This window comes from Triticum urartu, chromosome 2 (genome assembly GCF_003073215.2).
Source record: "Triticum urartu cultivar G1812 chromosome 2, Tu2.1, whole genome shotgun sequence".
In the NCBI taxonomy this organism is placed as follows: domain Eukaryota; kingdom Viridiplantae; phylum Streptophyta; class Magnoliopsida; order Poales; family Poaceae; genus Triticum; species Triticum urartu.
In genome coordinates, this window is record NC_053023.1 from 706,417,091 (window position 1) to 706,431,660 (window position 14,570).

The window sequence follows — 14,570 nt, forward strand, 5'->3', positions numbered from 1 at the left end:
CGCCTACCAGCATACAAAGCATGAAAACAAGCATACCACGACTACAACGACACACCACTCGCCTTGTACGACCTCCAGCCACGAGTGGCAAAGAGGCAGAACACACAGCACCAAGAATCCAAGACCGCGTCACAACCAAACCCAAACACCCTGAAAGCATGTTCTTGACATCGAGCCCTGGATGAATCAATGCACCCTCCAGCCATAGCGTCAGAGTTGATGTATCCTTGAAAAAAGATGTATGCTTGTTGATCCAACTTGTCAATGATCTAATTGGCCACCTGAACCTGGTCCTTGCCACCATAGCGCTCGTGAACCTGAAGGCGCTCCAGATCACTCGTCAGGTGATCCGTAGCCCCGGTGTCCAGTACCCAAGGATAGTCGACGGTGTTGGTGGAGGCCGAGTTGGCGGAGCGAGTGTTGTGCTCCTGATCATAGCGCTTGCGACAGTCATCGGCCTCATGCCCCCAGTTTTTGCAAATTTGACACCGAGGCGCCACCGATTGTTGCGACGGCCACCACCTCTGTTGTTGCTGCCGTTACCCCCACCACTTTGCCGACCATTGCCAGCGTAGGAGGGATTGCGGTCGCGGCCACCGTTGGGGCCACCGTTGCCGCCTTGGCGGCCATGCCCGGGCTGGCCATTGCCGTCGGCCGAGTGACCCCCACCCTGGGAGGGGTAGGGCTCCGAGTAGGGAGCACGCCCGCCCTAGCCGTAGGGGCCCGAGCGAGTCACGGCGTTGGCGGAGGGAGTTCACCCCTCCGACGCACTCTGCTGAGCCTGTAGCGCTTCGAACGACAAAACGAGCGAGTAGAAACTGGAGTAGGGCATTTGTGCGTTATTCACACCCAGGGAGGCGGCGATGGAGTTTTAGGTTTAGGGTTTTGCGTGGGTGGCTAACATCCAGCCTCATGTCTTTTTATATAGATGATCATAATACAACTATATACATATATAAATACATGTACATATACAATATGCTAGACCCTATTTTACAGTCCTTTCCATTCTGGGCTCACAGTTGGCGCATTCCCTCATCTCATCTCATCGACAGGTGCGCAGTTTGGCATGCAACCAAGCGGAAGGACGAAACACCTTTGTGCTGACCACTAACTATGTCAAACCCAGATGGTCCCAGATGCAAGCAATCCCAAATGATAATTGAACAAACCGACAACAATCACTAGGTACACACAACCTGAAGAGAGAATAACAAGACATGGCACAAAGTAACCCAGCACAGCTACGTACTACTACGACGTGCGCACCAGACAGGAAACTTGTCTTTGACTGAAAATAATGAGCACAGATCCGCAACGCAGAGAGGATTATATAAAGCCCTTGTGCACCTCTGCATTTTCATCAAGTCTTGTTGACATACACTTCCTACACCACCAAAAGCTAAGCTAGTGCGGTAGTGCCAACTACGAAGTAGGAGAAGATGGAGAGCTCAAGGAGGGCGCTCCTCCTGGTGGCGATGGCGGCGACGGCCATCGGCCTCGCGAGTGCCAGTTTCCGCGACAACTGCGACATCAAGTGGAACCCCGAGAACGCGGCCTTCTCCGACGACGGCCACGGCCTGACCATGTCCCTAAAGAGCAACTCCTCCGGCTGCTTGCTGCAGACGAAGAAGCAGTTCATCTACGGCAGCGTCTCCACCCTCATCAAGCTCGTCCCGGGGAACTCCGCCGGCACCGTCACCACATACTACGTACGTATCCTATTCCTATAGTATACTTATTAGTTATTACCAATGAGCTTGTACTGCAATACTGACCGTATGTGCACCATTTCATTGATTGTAAATCACCAGACATCGTCCGTGGGGGCCGACCATGACGAGATCGACTTCGAGTTCCTGGGGAACGAGACCGGGCAGCCCTACACGCTGCACACCAACGTGTTCGCCGACGGCATGGGCAAGAAGGAGATGCAGTTCGTGCCCTGGTTCGACCCCACCGCCGACTTCCATGCCTACACCATCTCCTGGACGCCCTGCATGATCGTCTGGTACGTCGACGACGTCCCCATCCGGGTGTTCCGCAACTACCGGGACAAGGGCATTGCGTACCCGATCAAGCGTCCCATGTTCGGCTACTCCAGCATCTGGTCGGCGGAGGACTGGGCCACGCAGGGCGGCCGCGTCAAGGCCGACTGGTCCAAGGCACCCTTCGTCGCCGGCTACCGCGACATGGTCCTCAACGTCTGCCCCTGCGACGGAGCCGACTCCTGCGTCTACGGTTGCGCCGGGGCGTTCAGCCACGGCGGGCGGCAGCAGAACTGTGCTGGCCTCACCGACCAGCAGCGGGCCAAGATGCAGGAGGTGCAGAAGTCTCACAGGATCTACGACTACTGCGTGGACTACAGGGACAACAAGAAGCCCGGCCCCGAGTGCAGCCTGCCGCAGTACTGATCGATCCAGCTGCTGTCCGGTCGTGGTGGTTGCACGCACCAAGGAAACATTGGTTGGCCGGAGCCGGTCTACCACTCCTTACACGACCCATTGATTCGACTCGGACTTCATTCATTTATTTTTGTTACATATACTCTTATTGCTTCCCAGCTGTTCCTTTCCAAATTTTGTTTCTTTTCAACAGCTCCACCATATACCTATGTCTATGTGTACATGTACACGTGTATCTATATTTGCATTAATTATGCTATATATGATATACATGGATGAGTTATGTATACCCCCTCTTTTTTTTAATTTATGAGACCCAACTTAGTTCCTAAGTACACCCTTAGAAATCGCTTAGTTCCTAAGTACGGAAGCACCCTTCCCCTTCGGCTTAAGCATCCTCTTTGCCACTCCGATGAGCGGCGCAGCCGGACATAGGGAAGACACATGGGAAGAATATGCCTCCGGGACTCTCGGCAGTCTGATTAGCGGGCTGCCGTACATGGGGAAGACAAGGATCCTCCACGGCTGAGCGTAGACTAGTGTAGTGTATCCATGTCGTGGGAGTGAGCTCCGCGCGACCGTACGTGCACATAGTTAAAATATGACCAAAATGTAACCGTTTTCGTACAGTTTGTATGAAATCCGTCATGTTTGTATGCACTAGTGCAGAATCAGCCTTTAGTCCAGGTTCGTAAGGGCCTTTAGTCCCGGTTCACCAACCGGAACTAAAGGGTGGGGACTAAAGCCCCCCACCTTAATTCCGGGTTGTCACGGCCCGGGACCAAAGGTGGTCCCTTTACCCTAGCCGAGGTATCGGGAACGTAGAGGGTAAGCATAGGATCCAGGCAACCCAGCTTGGCCAAAATCTTAAGTCAAATTGATGCATATTTATGGCTTTATGATGATGATTACGCAAGGCAAATTCTCCGTTGTGGCTGTTTATAGTCTGAAAGTGGCCCATCGTTGGCTTTCATCCCTTTGTAGATGCTACGCAGGGTGTGATGAAGCTATGTACCTAGGGTAGGGTCATGGACCTGTCCTAACTGCCCTACCCAAGGACATCTCTAGAAGAAATCACCTTTCAATCGACTTGGAGGCGTTCCACTCGACAGACTTGAAGACACTCGACCAAGAAGCAATCACTCGATCAAGACCAAACCACTCGACGGCCAGGAGACCTAAAGTCACTCCGCACGCTAACGGTCGGTCATTAAATAGCTTTTATGGTCATCATAGCACTTTATTACTAGCGTTACCAGTAACGCCCTGCCTTAATGTACATTGAACCCTTTGTAACGTGGGCTGGCCGGGGTCCTGGCGCACTCTATATAAGCCGCCCCCTTCCTCCGAGACAGGGGTTCGCACCTCTGTAACTCATACTCACATAATCCAGTCGACCGCCTCCGGGCTCCGAGACGTAGGGCTATTACTTCCTCCGAGAAGGGCCTGAACTCGTAAACCTTGCGTGCTTACAACTTCTCCACAGCTAAGATCTTGCCTCTCCGTACTTACCCCCCTACACTACTGTCAGACTTAGAACCACGACAGTTGGCGCCCACCGTGGGGCAGGTGTTTTAGCGTTTATTGGAGGAGTTGTGACCTTTTCCGACTAGAATCATCATGGTTTTCGGCGGAGTTTCGGTGGAGGGCCGCGAGATCTGTCTCGGCGCGCTCACGTTCATCGTCGATGACTCTGCTTGGCTCCAGGAGGCTCCGCCTCGACGTGGACGCACTCCCTGCTCGCGGGGCAACGCACTTTAGCGCTTGCGTCCGCGGCGTTCTCCTGCGGCAACCGTCGACCCCCTACCGGTCGGCTCCTGTGTTGTCCTCCCTCCCCGTCTCTCGCCGGCGCAAGCGCTCCGGTCGATCGAGACTTCAGCGGTGGGTGAGGCACGTGGTGGCACGTCAGTCGGCCACCCCCAAGTCGCGGCGATCGAGCCCGACGAATCCCTCTACGGCCTTTTCGACTGGCTCCGCAGAGACCGCATCCGAGTGCGACAGCAGCGATCCGGCGGCAGAGGTTCTGATGGTCGATGGGCCGCCCAGTCCTCCCGGTTTTCCCCGCACCGACGGAGGCGCGGGTGGAGGCGACCCGTCGCGTCTCCATGAGGAGTATCTTCCCGAGCCTCTCATGTCGCTGCTGAGAGAAGAACTTCGCCGCCGGAACGTGGATGCACTGCACACTCCTATCATTGGAGAAACCCCCGAGGCTCGCGCCTTGGAGGACGCGCGCCTGGCAAACTTGGCCGAGCGCACTCGACTGGAGAACCTCCAGCGAGCACTCGACGAGCATGCGCGACAACGGGTTCCCGAATCCAGTCGACGTCAGCTCTTCCCGCCCCCGCAGGTATATCAAACTCCGATTCAGAATTTAGCGGCTACGGCCCGTATAGCGGAGTCGATTCAGCCTTCCCAGTCGGAGGCTGGCAGAGGCTTGCTGCAGATCAGAGCGTTACTCCGGGCAGCAGGAGATTAGAATTCCGCTGTTTCTCAGTCGCGGAACAGGATTCACAGCAGATCCGTTGCCGCGGACACAGTCCAGTCGGCTCACAGCCCGAGATCGCCCCCGAGGCATGAGGGACGTGGAGACCGGCGTGACCAGTATGGGAACCATGAGCAGTATGATCACCGAGTCGATCGTGACGGTCGACGTCGAGTGCCCATGCCTCTCTCGAGGAGCGGGTCATATGTGCCTCGCCAGCAGGATGACAGGCGCCCTCATAGTGGTGGGCGAAGGATTCCAGTCGACCCCAGAGGGCCAGGCTTTGACGCGAGATCTATTCTTGTCCAGGGCTTGGTTGACAGGAACAGGGCTCACCGAGAAGGTCACGACAGGGATGCACCTACCAGCAGCAGAGTACATGTTTCGGGGCCAGAGTGCTTTAGTAGGGCCATCAGGGCCGCTGTGATTCCTCCCAACTTCAGGTTGGCGACTGGAGTCAGTAAGTTCACTGGCGAGTCCAAGCCCGATACTTGGCTTGAGGACTACCGAGTGGCCGTCCAGATTGGCGGCGGCAATGATGAAGTGGCCATGAAGCACCTGCCTCTCATGTTAGAGGGCTCGGCCAGAGCGTGGCTGAACCAGTTAGCATCTAGCAGCATTTACACTTGGGAAGATCTCTCCCGAGTGTTCGTCACCACATTTGAAGGCACATGCAAGCGACCGGCAGGGCTGACGGAACTGCGGTCTTGCGTGCAGAAGCCGAATGAAACTTTGAGGGATTACATCCAGAGGTGGATCACGTTACACCACTCGGTGGAGAATGTGCCTGACCACCAAGCAGTTTGTGCCTTCAAGGAAGGCGTCAAGTACAGAGAACTGAATTTGAAATTCGGTCGAACCGGGGATATGTCCCTGAATCGGATGATGGAGATTGCCACCAAGTACGCTAATGGTGAAGATGAGGATCGACTCAGGAGTGGCAAGCTCAAGTCAGTCGCCCAAGAAACCGGAGGAAATTCCAATCGGAAACAGAAGCGGAAAGCCGAGCCAGCGGCTCCCGGGGAAGCCTTGGCTTTAACCCAAGGAAAGTTTAAAGGGAAGCCTAAAGGGCCCCGGAACCCCAAAAAGGTTAAAGACCAGGACGGAAATGATGTGTTGGACTTGCCGTGTCTCGTCCACACAAAGAAAGATGAAGAAGGTAATTTCATTTACCCGAAACATACCACTCGACAGTGTCGACTCTTGATCCAGCAGTTCCAGGGCAAGCAGCCCAAAGGTAAAGAAAAGGAGTCGGACAAGGTCGAGGACAAAGAAGACAGTGACGACGGATACCCTCAAGTCAATTCCACCCTGATGATTTTTGCTGATGTTGAGAGCAAAAGTTGACTGAAAGTCATCAACCGAGAGGTGAATATGGTTGCTCCGGCGACACCAAGTTATTTGAAATGGTCCCAGACTGCCATCATGTTCGACCAGTCCGATCACCCAACGCATATTGCCACCCCTGGGAGGCAAGCTCTGGTGGTCGACCCAGTGGTTGAAGGAACCCGACTGACCAAAGTCTTGATGGATGGTGGCAGTGGTTTGAACATATTGTATGCAGAGACATTGAAAGGGATGGGCATTCCGATGTCCAGACTCAGTGCCAGCAACATGAGTTTCCATGGAGTCATTCCTGGGAAGAAGGCTGAATCACTCGGCCAGATTGCTCTTGATGTGGTTTTCGGTGATTTCAAAAATTACCGCAAAGAAAAATTGACATTTGAAGTTGTAGACTTCCAAAGTGCCTACCACGCTATTTTAGGCAGGCCGGCTTATGCACGCTTCATGGCCCGACCATGTTACGTGTACCTCAAATTGAAGATGCCTGGCCCCAAAGGTGTGATCACCATCACGGGCAATCGGAAGAAAGCGGAAGAATGTTTTCAGAAAGGTTCGAAGATCGCTGATGCTCAGATGGCAGTGGTGGAGTTGCAGGAATACCAGAAGACTGCAGACCCGAGTGACCTATTGCGAGCCAAGAAGCCCGCTACAGAGTCAGCTTTTCAGTCGACTGGCGATACGAAGACAGCTCACATCCACCCGACCGACCCCAGCGCCGCTCCGACTCATATCTCGACAACACTCGACTCCAAATAGGAAGAAGCGCTCATCCAGTTCCTCCATGAGAACTGGGACATTTTCGCATGGAAGCCTTCTGACATGCCGGGTGTTCCCAGGGGGCTGGGTGAGCACCGCCTAAGAGTCGACTCAAAAGTAAAACCTGTCAAGGAACATCTCCGACGGTCCGCCGTCCAGAAGAGAAAAGCTATTGGCGAGGAGGTGGCTCGGCTCTTAGCAACGGAGTTCATCCAAGAAATCTACCACTCTGAGTGGCTCGCCAACGTTGTCATGGTCCCCAAGAAGGACAAGTCACTTCGCATGTGCATTGAATTTAAACATATCAATCAGGCCTGCCCGAAAGATCATTTACCTCTCCCCCGCATCGACCAGATAGTCGACTCGACTGCGGGATGTGAGCGACTGTCTTTTTTAGACGCCTATTCCGGGTACCATCAGATCCGTCTGTACGGGCCTGACGAGATCAAGACAGCTTTCATCACTCCATTCGGGTGCTTCTGTTATGTTACCATGCCGTTCGGCCTCAAGAATGCCGGAGCCACATTCATGAGGATGATTCAGAAGTGTTTACTCACTCAAATCAGTCGGAATGTGGAAGCATACATGGATGATATTGTGGTCAAGTCTCAAAAGGGTTCCGACCTGCTGACTGACCTTGCTGAAACCTTTGCCAACCTCAGGAGGTATGATATCAAGCTTAATCCATCAAAGTGTACATTCGGAGTTCCTGGCAGAAAATTACTCGGTTTTCTCGTTTCCGAACGGGGAATCGACGCCAATTCAGAAAAAGTTGGTACTATACTCCGAATGAAAAGTCCTGTGCGAGTGCACGACGTCCAGAAGCTTACTGGTTGCTTGGCTGCTTTAAGTCGATTCATATCTCGTCTCGGTGAAAAGGCATTGCCTCTTTACCGATTGATGAAGAAGTCCGATAAGTTTGAGTGGACTCCTGAAGCTGATGCAGCGTTTGCAGAGCTCAAAGCTCTGCTCTCCACCCAGCCGGTGCTTGCTGCCCCAATCAGCAAGGAGCCTTTGCTGCTTTACATTGCAGCCACAGGGCAAGTCATCAGTACGGTACTTACGATCGAGCGGGAAGAAGAAGGGAAAACCTTCAAAGTTCAGCGCCCAGTGTATTATATTTCTGAAGTCTTGACCCCATCGAAGCAAACATATCCTCATTATCAGAAGCTCGTATATCGGGTTTATATGACCACAAAGAAAGTTGCCCACTACTTCTCTGATCATTCCATTACAGTCATCAGTGATGCTCCGTTGTCAGAGATTTTGCATAACAGAGACGCAACTGGTCGACTGGCAAAATGGGCGATTGAACTCCTTCCTTTAGATATCAAGTTTGAGGCAAAGAAAGCTATCAAGTCCCAGGCAATCGTGGATTTCGTCGCCGAGTGGATTGAACAGCAACTGCCGACTCAGGTTCACTCGGAGCATTGGACCATGTTCTTCGACGGTTCCAAGATGCTAAATGGTTCCGGCGCCGGAGTGGTGTTGGTCTCCCCCAGAGGAGATAAACTCAGGTATGTTCTTCAAATCCACTTTGATTCCTCTAACAACGAGGCAGAATACGAAGGACTCTTATACGGGTTGCGCATGGCCATTTCACTCGGCATCCGTCGCCTCATGGTCTATGGCGACTCAGATTTGGTGGTTAATCAAGTGATGAAGGAATGGGACGTCAGAAGTCCAGCCATGACTGGTTATTGCAATGCAGTGAGAAAGCTGGAGAAGAAATTCGAGGGGTTAGAGCTTCATCACATACCCCGACTGAAAAATCAAGCAGCTGATGATCTGGCAAAAATAGGTTCCAAAAGAGAAGCCATTCCCAGCAATGTGTTTTTGGAACACATCCACACACCATCAGTCCAGGAGGATCCCTTCACTGAAGAGGACCCGCAGCCAAAAAGCGCCACGGATCCGACTGAAGTTGAAGTTCCAGCTGTGGTCGACCTGATCATGGAAGTCTTGGTTATCATTCCCGTCTGGACAGAACCATACATCGCGTACATCCTAAGGAAAGAACTCCCAGAAGACGAAGAAGAGGCTCGACAGATCGTCCGTCGATCCAAGGCCTTTATAGTCATAAAGGGACAATTATATAGAGAAAGCGCGACTGGGGTCGGCCAGAAGTGTATTACACCAGAAGAAGGTCAAATGATCCTTAACGATATCCACTCGGGGACCTGTGGTCATCATGCGTCCTCTCGGACCATTGTGGCTAAAGCATACCGAGCGGGGTTCTACTGGCCAAGAGCCAATGCGATGGCAAAAGAGATAGTCGACAAATGTGAAGGATGTCAGTATTACTCCAATATGCCGCACAAGCCCGCGTCAGCCCTGAAAACCATTCCACTCGTCTGGCCCTTCGCTGTTTGGGGGCTGGACATGGTTGGACCACTGAGAACAGGAAGGAGCGGCTTCACTCATGTGCTGGTAGCAGTCGACAAGTTCACCAAATGGATTGAAGCCAAGCCTATCAAGAATCTCGATGCTTGCACCGCTATCAGTTTCATCAGAGAGTTGATATTCAGATATGGAGTTCCGCACAGCATCATCACGGACAATGGGTCAAACTTCGATTCCGACAAATTCAGGGCCTTTTGCGCCTCTCAGGGCACTCGGGTCGACTATGCTTCTGTCGCTCACCCCCAGTCAAAAGGGCAAACGGCCTAATTCTCAAAGGACTGAAACCCCGATTGATGCGCGATCTCAAGCACGCAGCAGGTGCATGGGTCGACGAGCTTCCATCGGTCCTTTGGGGATTGAGGACAACCCCGAATCGATCGACCGGAAGAACCCCATTCTTTCTGGTCTACGGAGCCGAGTCAGTCTTACCGAGTGACCTGCTTCACAACGCTCCCCGAGTCGAGTTCTACTCTGAAGATGAAGCAGAACAAGCCCGGCAGGATGCAGTCGACCTCCTAGAAGAAGAAAGAGAAATGGCCTTGATTCGATCGACCATCTATCAGCAAGACTTGTGTTGATTCCATGCCAGAAACATGAAGAGCCGAGCCTTCCAAGAAGGAGACTTAGTCCTTCGAGTAGATCAGCAGAAACCACACAAGCTCGCTCCTACTTGGGAAGGCCCCTTCACAGTCACCAGAGTCCTCCACAATGGAGCATACCACCTCTACAATGTCGATCGCCAGATTGACGAGCCACGAGCCTGGAATGCGGAGCTACTCTGCCCCTTTTACACTTGAATTCTCACTCGGATGAGATGTAATAAGAAAAACTCCCGTAGTTTGTTTATCAAAGACAAGAGCGTTATAATTTTCCTAGTGATTATTATTGTTTTTGTTTGCGTAAGAAATCCCCCAGTGGGTGGCTTAGCTGCGAATCCGTTTCGCTTGAGTTTGTAAAAAATCCTACCGAGTGGCGAGCCAGCCTCCCACTCGGAGGCTTAGCTGCGAGTCCGGCACTCGCCTAAGTTTGAAAAAATCCTACCAAGTGGAGAAGAATCCTCCCACTTGGGGGCTTAGCTGCAGTCCAGTACTCGTCTAAGTTCTCTCACTTAGAGACTTAGCTGCAGTCCGGCACTCGCCTAAGTTTGAAAAAATCCTACCGAGTGGAGAGCAATCCTCCCACTCGGGGGCTTAGCTGCAGTCCAGTACTCGCCTAAATTCTCTCACTTAGAGACTTAGCTGCAGTCCGGCACTCGCCTAAGTTTGAAAAAATCCTACCGAGTGGAGAGCAATCCTCCCACTCGGGGGCTTAGCTGCAGTCCAGTACTCGCCTAAGTTCTCTCACTTAGAGACTTAGTTGCAGTCCGGCACTCGCCTAAGTTTGAAAAAAATCCTACCTAGTGGAGAGCAATCCTCCCACTTGGGGGCTTAGCTGCAGTCCAGTACTCGCCTAAGTTATCTCACTTAGAGACTTAGCTGCAGTCCGACACTCGCCTAAGTTTGAAAAAAATCCTACCGAGTGGAGAGCAATCCTCCCACTCGGGGGCTTAGCTGCAGTCCAGTACTCGCCTAAGTTCTCTCACTTAGAGACTTAGCTGCAGTCCGGCACTCGTCCAAGTTAGAAAAAAATCCTACCGAGTGGAGAGCAATCCTCCCACTCGGGGGCTTAGCTGCAGTCCAGTACTCGCCTAAGTTCTCTCACTTGGAGACTTAGCTGCAGTCCGGCACTCGCCTAAGTTTGAAAAAAAAATCCTACCGAGTGGAGAGCAATCCCCCCACTCGGGGGCTTAGCTACAGTCCAGTACTCGCCTAAGTTCTCTCACTTAGAGACTTAGCTGCAGTCCGGCACTCGCCTAAGTTTGGAAAAATCCTACCGAGTGGAGAGCAATCCTCCCACTCGGGATCTTAGCTGCAGCCCAGAACTCGCCTAAGTACGAAACACATCTCAATGCTCAAGGACGACGAGGGTAAGGTCGACTGCCACCTTCTCCTGGGGAGCTTCACCACAAATACAATGTGCGCTCCGTCCACTCTGTAGTAACAGGGTGTGGGTCGACCGCCGCCTTCCCCTGGGGAGCTTCGCCACAAATACAAGACATGGGTCAACTGCTTCCCTCTCCTTTGGAGCTGCACTGAGTCGACACAAAAAAAATCAGTCGGAACAGAATGTGCACCTTCAAGCTTGATGAACAACTTCTTGGCAAGACTTCTCAGATAGCTCTCCAGATCATCCCTCCTGCGAGAAATTCCTTCCATTTTCTTGCCCTGGACGAGATTCGCCTTCTTCCAGCGCGAGCACTCCTTGTTGGAGTCATTCAGAGCGGTCTTCAGCCTGGTATTCTCTTCTTCCAACTGGCCGACCGAAGCCAGCTTCTGTTTGGCCAGAGCGGTCTTGTCGTCAGCCTCCTTACGGGCAGCAGCCAAATCCTGATCCTTTTTCACCAGAGCTTCTCTCAGTTTTTCTGCAAAGAAATGATGATTGATTCAGAAATAGCAGAAGGGTGCTCGAGCCTAAAACTGACCAGTCGACAAACTTGTCTTACCAGCGGCGCCGTCTCTGACCTTCTGCAGCTCTGTCCTGGCCAGCTCCAAGTCAAGGTTCAGTTGAATCTGCTGCCTCTCCAAATCAGCAAAGCGAGCTCCAAGATCACAAGATTTCTGAAATCAAAGGGGAGAAGTTATTTTTACAGCAAAAAACAACAAAGGCAATAAATACTAAGACTACGGTCGACTGCCCGCAGTCCATCATAGTCTCGGGGACTACATCCAGTGGGTGCACTTTGCGTGCCCCCACCGGTTCTAATCCCACTCGACCGGCCTGCCGAAGTTGAGTCCAAAAAAAGGGCAGAAAGAGAGAAAGCAGAACTCAGACTACAGTCGACTGCCAGCAGTCCACTATAGTCTCGGGGACTACACCCAGTGGGTGCACTTAGCGTGCCCCCACCGGTTCTGATCCCACTCAACCAGACCGAGTGGAAGAGACAAACTACCAGTTTGGTTTATACATTCGGCAAAATACAAAGACTACAGTCGACTGCCAGCAGTCCACCGTAGTCTCGGGGACTACACCCAGTGGGTGCACTCAGCGTGCCCCCACTAGTCCAAAAATTCAATCGACGCACCCAGTGGGTGTACAGATGCAAAGGTTTTCGGAAAGAATCCTCAGGTAGCATATCCTAATAGAACAAGCGGCGACCAACTAACCTGAACGCTGCTCTGGAGAGCCGAGCTGGCATCATAGGCGGCTTGGCTGGCGTCCCGCACCGTCTTCATCTTCTCCATCATAATGCTCGCCTGGCGTATGGCTTCCCTAGCAGCATTCACCTCGTCCTCTGGGACATGATGGGTCGCAAAAACCGAAGGCGGGTCAATAGAAGCCCGAGCAATCGACGAAGAAGGCAAGGCACTCGATAGAGGCTCGGCGAAGGTAACAGAACCCCGATTGACGTCGCCAGTGTCCTGAACGATTGGTTCCGCCCTCGACATCGACTGTAGCGCCTCACTTACAGGAGCTCGCCTATCCTTCCTCGTCAAAGGCCTCTCAGGCTCTTCATCATCATCAGGGAGGTCAATAATGTTGGGAGCTGTGCAAAGTCCAATTGCCAAAATCACGTCACCCAATGATGCACATTGCAGTTGAATCGACCGAATAAAGATAGTATGGCAGAAATCATACCCGGATTAGAAGTGACCGCATCCTCCATCACCTCATCATCATCCCTGTAAGCTGAGGTCCCGGAAGTGGCAGCGCTTACAGTTCCAAAGTTTGTCCAGTTAAAACAAGAAAATCAAACAACGCGGAACGTCGAGTGAATGCAAAGAGAGACACTCACGCGGAAGCGACAGGGATATAATCTTGATCTTCGGCAACGCCTTCCGAGTGTTCGGCTCTGCAACTTTGGGGTGCTTTGGTGCCTTCTCAGTCGGGGTTGGTGAAGAGATCCGAGGACGCTTTGAAGACTGACCAGCCTGAGCAGTTGCCTTGTCACAGGCACTCGGCCGTTCTTGGTCAAGCTTGGATCACCTCTCCCTGCGAGGAGGCGACTCGACTTCTTCTCCATCGCTTGAGTCGTCGCTTCCTCCACCCCCTTCACTGTCGAAAGTCCACTCGCCACTTTTTCCGCCATTCGCCTCGCCTTCCAGAGCTTGCTCTTGCTCCCCGTTGGGCATTGAATACATTTCAATAATGGCCTGAAAGAAAGCAGGTAGATCAAAGTCAGTTGACGCAATATAGGCAGCTACGCGAGTGAATTCAGATTACAAGCAAAAACTCAGAATCAGACCTGCTCTGGTGCGTGAGACTGGTCGAATGGAGGGACTCTCCTGGCTCCCCTGGGATTGTCCTTGTTCCCGGTAATGCCCGACAGCCACTTCTCCAGTGTGTCGTTGTTGACCTCCTCCGGGTGGATCCGAGTGGAGTCTTCAAGACCCGAATACATCCACATCGGATGGTCTCGAGCTTGAAGAGGCTGGATGCGCCGCTGAAGGAAGACCTCCAAGAGATTCATGCCAGTGACCCCGTCGCGAATAAGCTGGACCACTCGACTTACCAACACCTTCACGTGTGCCTTCTCCTCCGGGAGCACCTTCAAAGGGGAGGGTTTCCTCACTCGGTCCATGGTAAAGGGAGGAAGGCCAGTCGATTGCCCTGGCATCGACTGGTCTTTACAGTAAAACCAGGTCAACTGCCATCCGCGAACTGAGTCAGGAAGAATCATGGACGAAAAGGAGCTTTTCCCTCTCGTCTGGATGCCAAGACCCCCACACATCTGGATCACTTGGGTCCTCTCGTCACTCGGATTAGCCTTTTTCACTGTCTGGGAGCGACAAGTCAAAATATGCTTGAAAAGATCCCAGTGAGGCCGACAACCCAGGAAGTTCTCACACAAAGAAATGAAAGCGGCAAGATAAACGATTGAGTTGGGGGTAAAATGGTGGAGTTGTGCCCCAAAGAAGTTCAGAAACCCTCGGAAGAAAGGGTGAGGGGGCAAGGAAAATCCACGGTCGACGTGGGTGGCAAGAAGAACACGCTCACCCTCCCGAGGCTGCGGCTCAGATTCCTTCCCCGGAAGCCGCGCCGAGTCATAGGGGATCAGCCCCCCTTCGGCCAGGTCTTCGAGGTCTTCTTGGGAGATCCTCGAGTGGATCCAGTCGCCCTGGATCCAGCCCTTCGGCAGGCCG

General features: G+C 52.7%; 1 protein-coding gene across 1 annotated transcript; it reads left to right on the forward strand.

Annotated features, from left to right (window-relative positions):
• Nucleotides 1-1,380: 1,380 nt before the first annotated feature.
• LOC125534240 (probable xyloglucan endotransglucosylase/hydrolase protein 12) lies at nt 1,381-2,740 on the forward strand. Its single transcript, XM_048697511.1, has 2 exons — nt 1,381-1,712; nt 1,815-2,740. Exons 1-2 carry the CDS (start codon nt 1,443-1,445, stop codon nt 2,412-2,414), a joined length of 870 nt encoding a protein of 289 aa, XP_048553468.1. The 5' UTR covers nt 1,381-1,442; the 3' UTR covers nt 2,415-2,740.
• Nucleotides 2,741-14,570: the final 11,830 nt, after the last annotated feature.

Excerpts from the sequence above, each read along its gene's own strand:
- LOC125534240 (XM_048697511.1), top strand. The coding sequence starts at position 1,443 with ATGGAGAGCTCAAGGAGGGCGCTCCTCCTGGTGGCGATGGCGGCGACG. Across the intron at positions 1,713-1,814 it reads GCACCGTCACCACATACTAC|ACATCGTCCGTGGGGGCCGA; the intron begins GTACGTATCCTA and ends GTAAATCACCAG.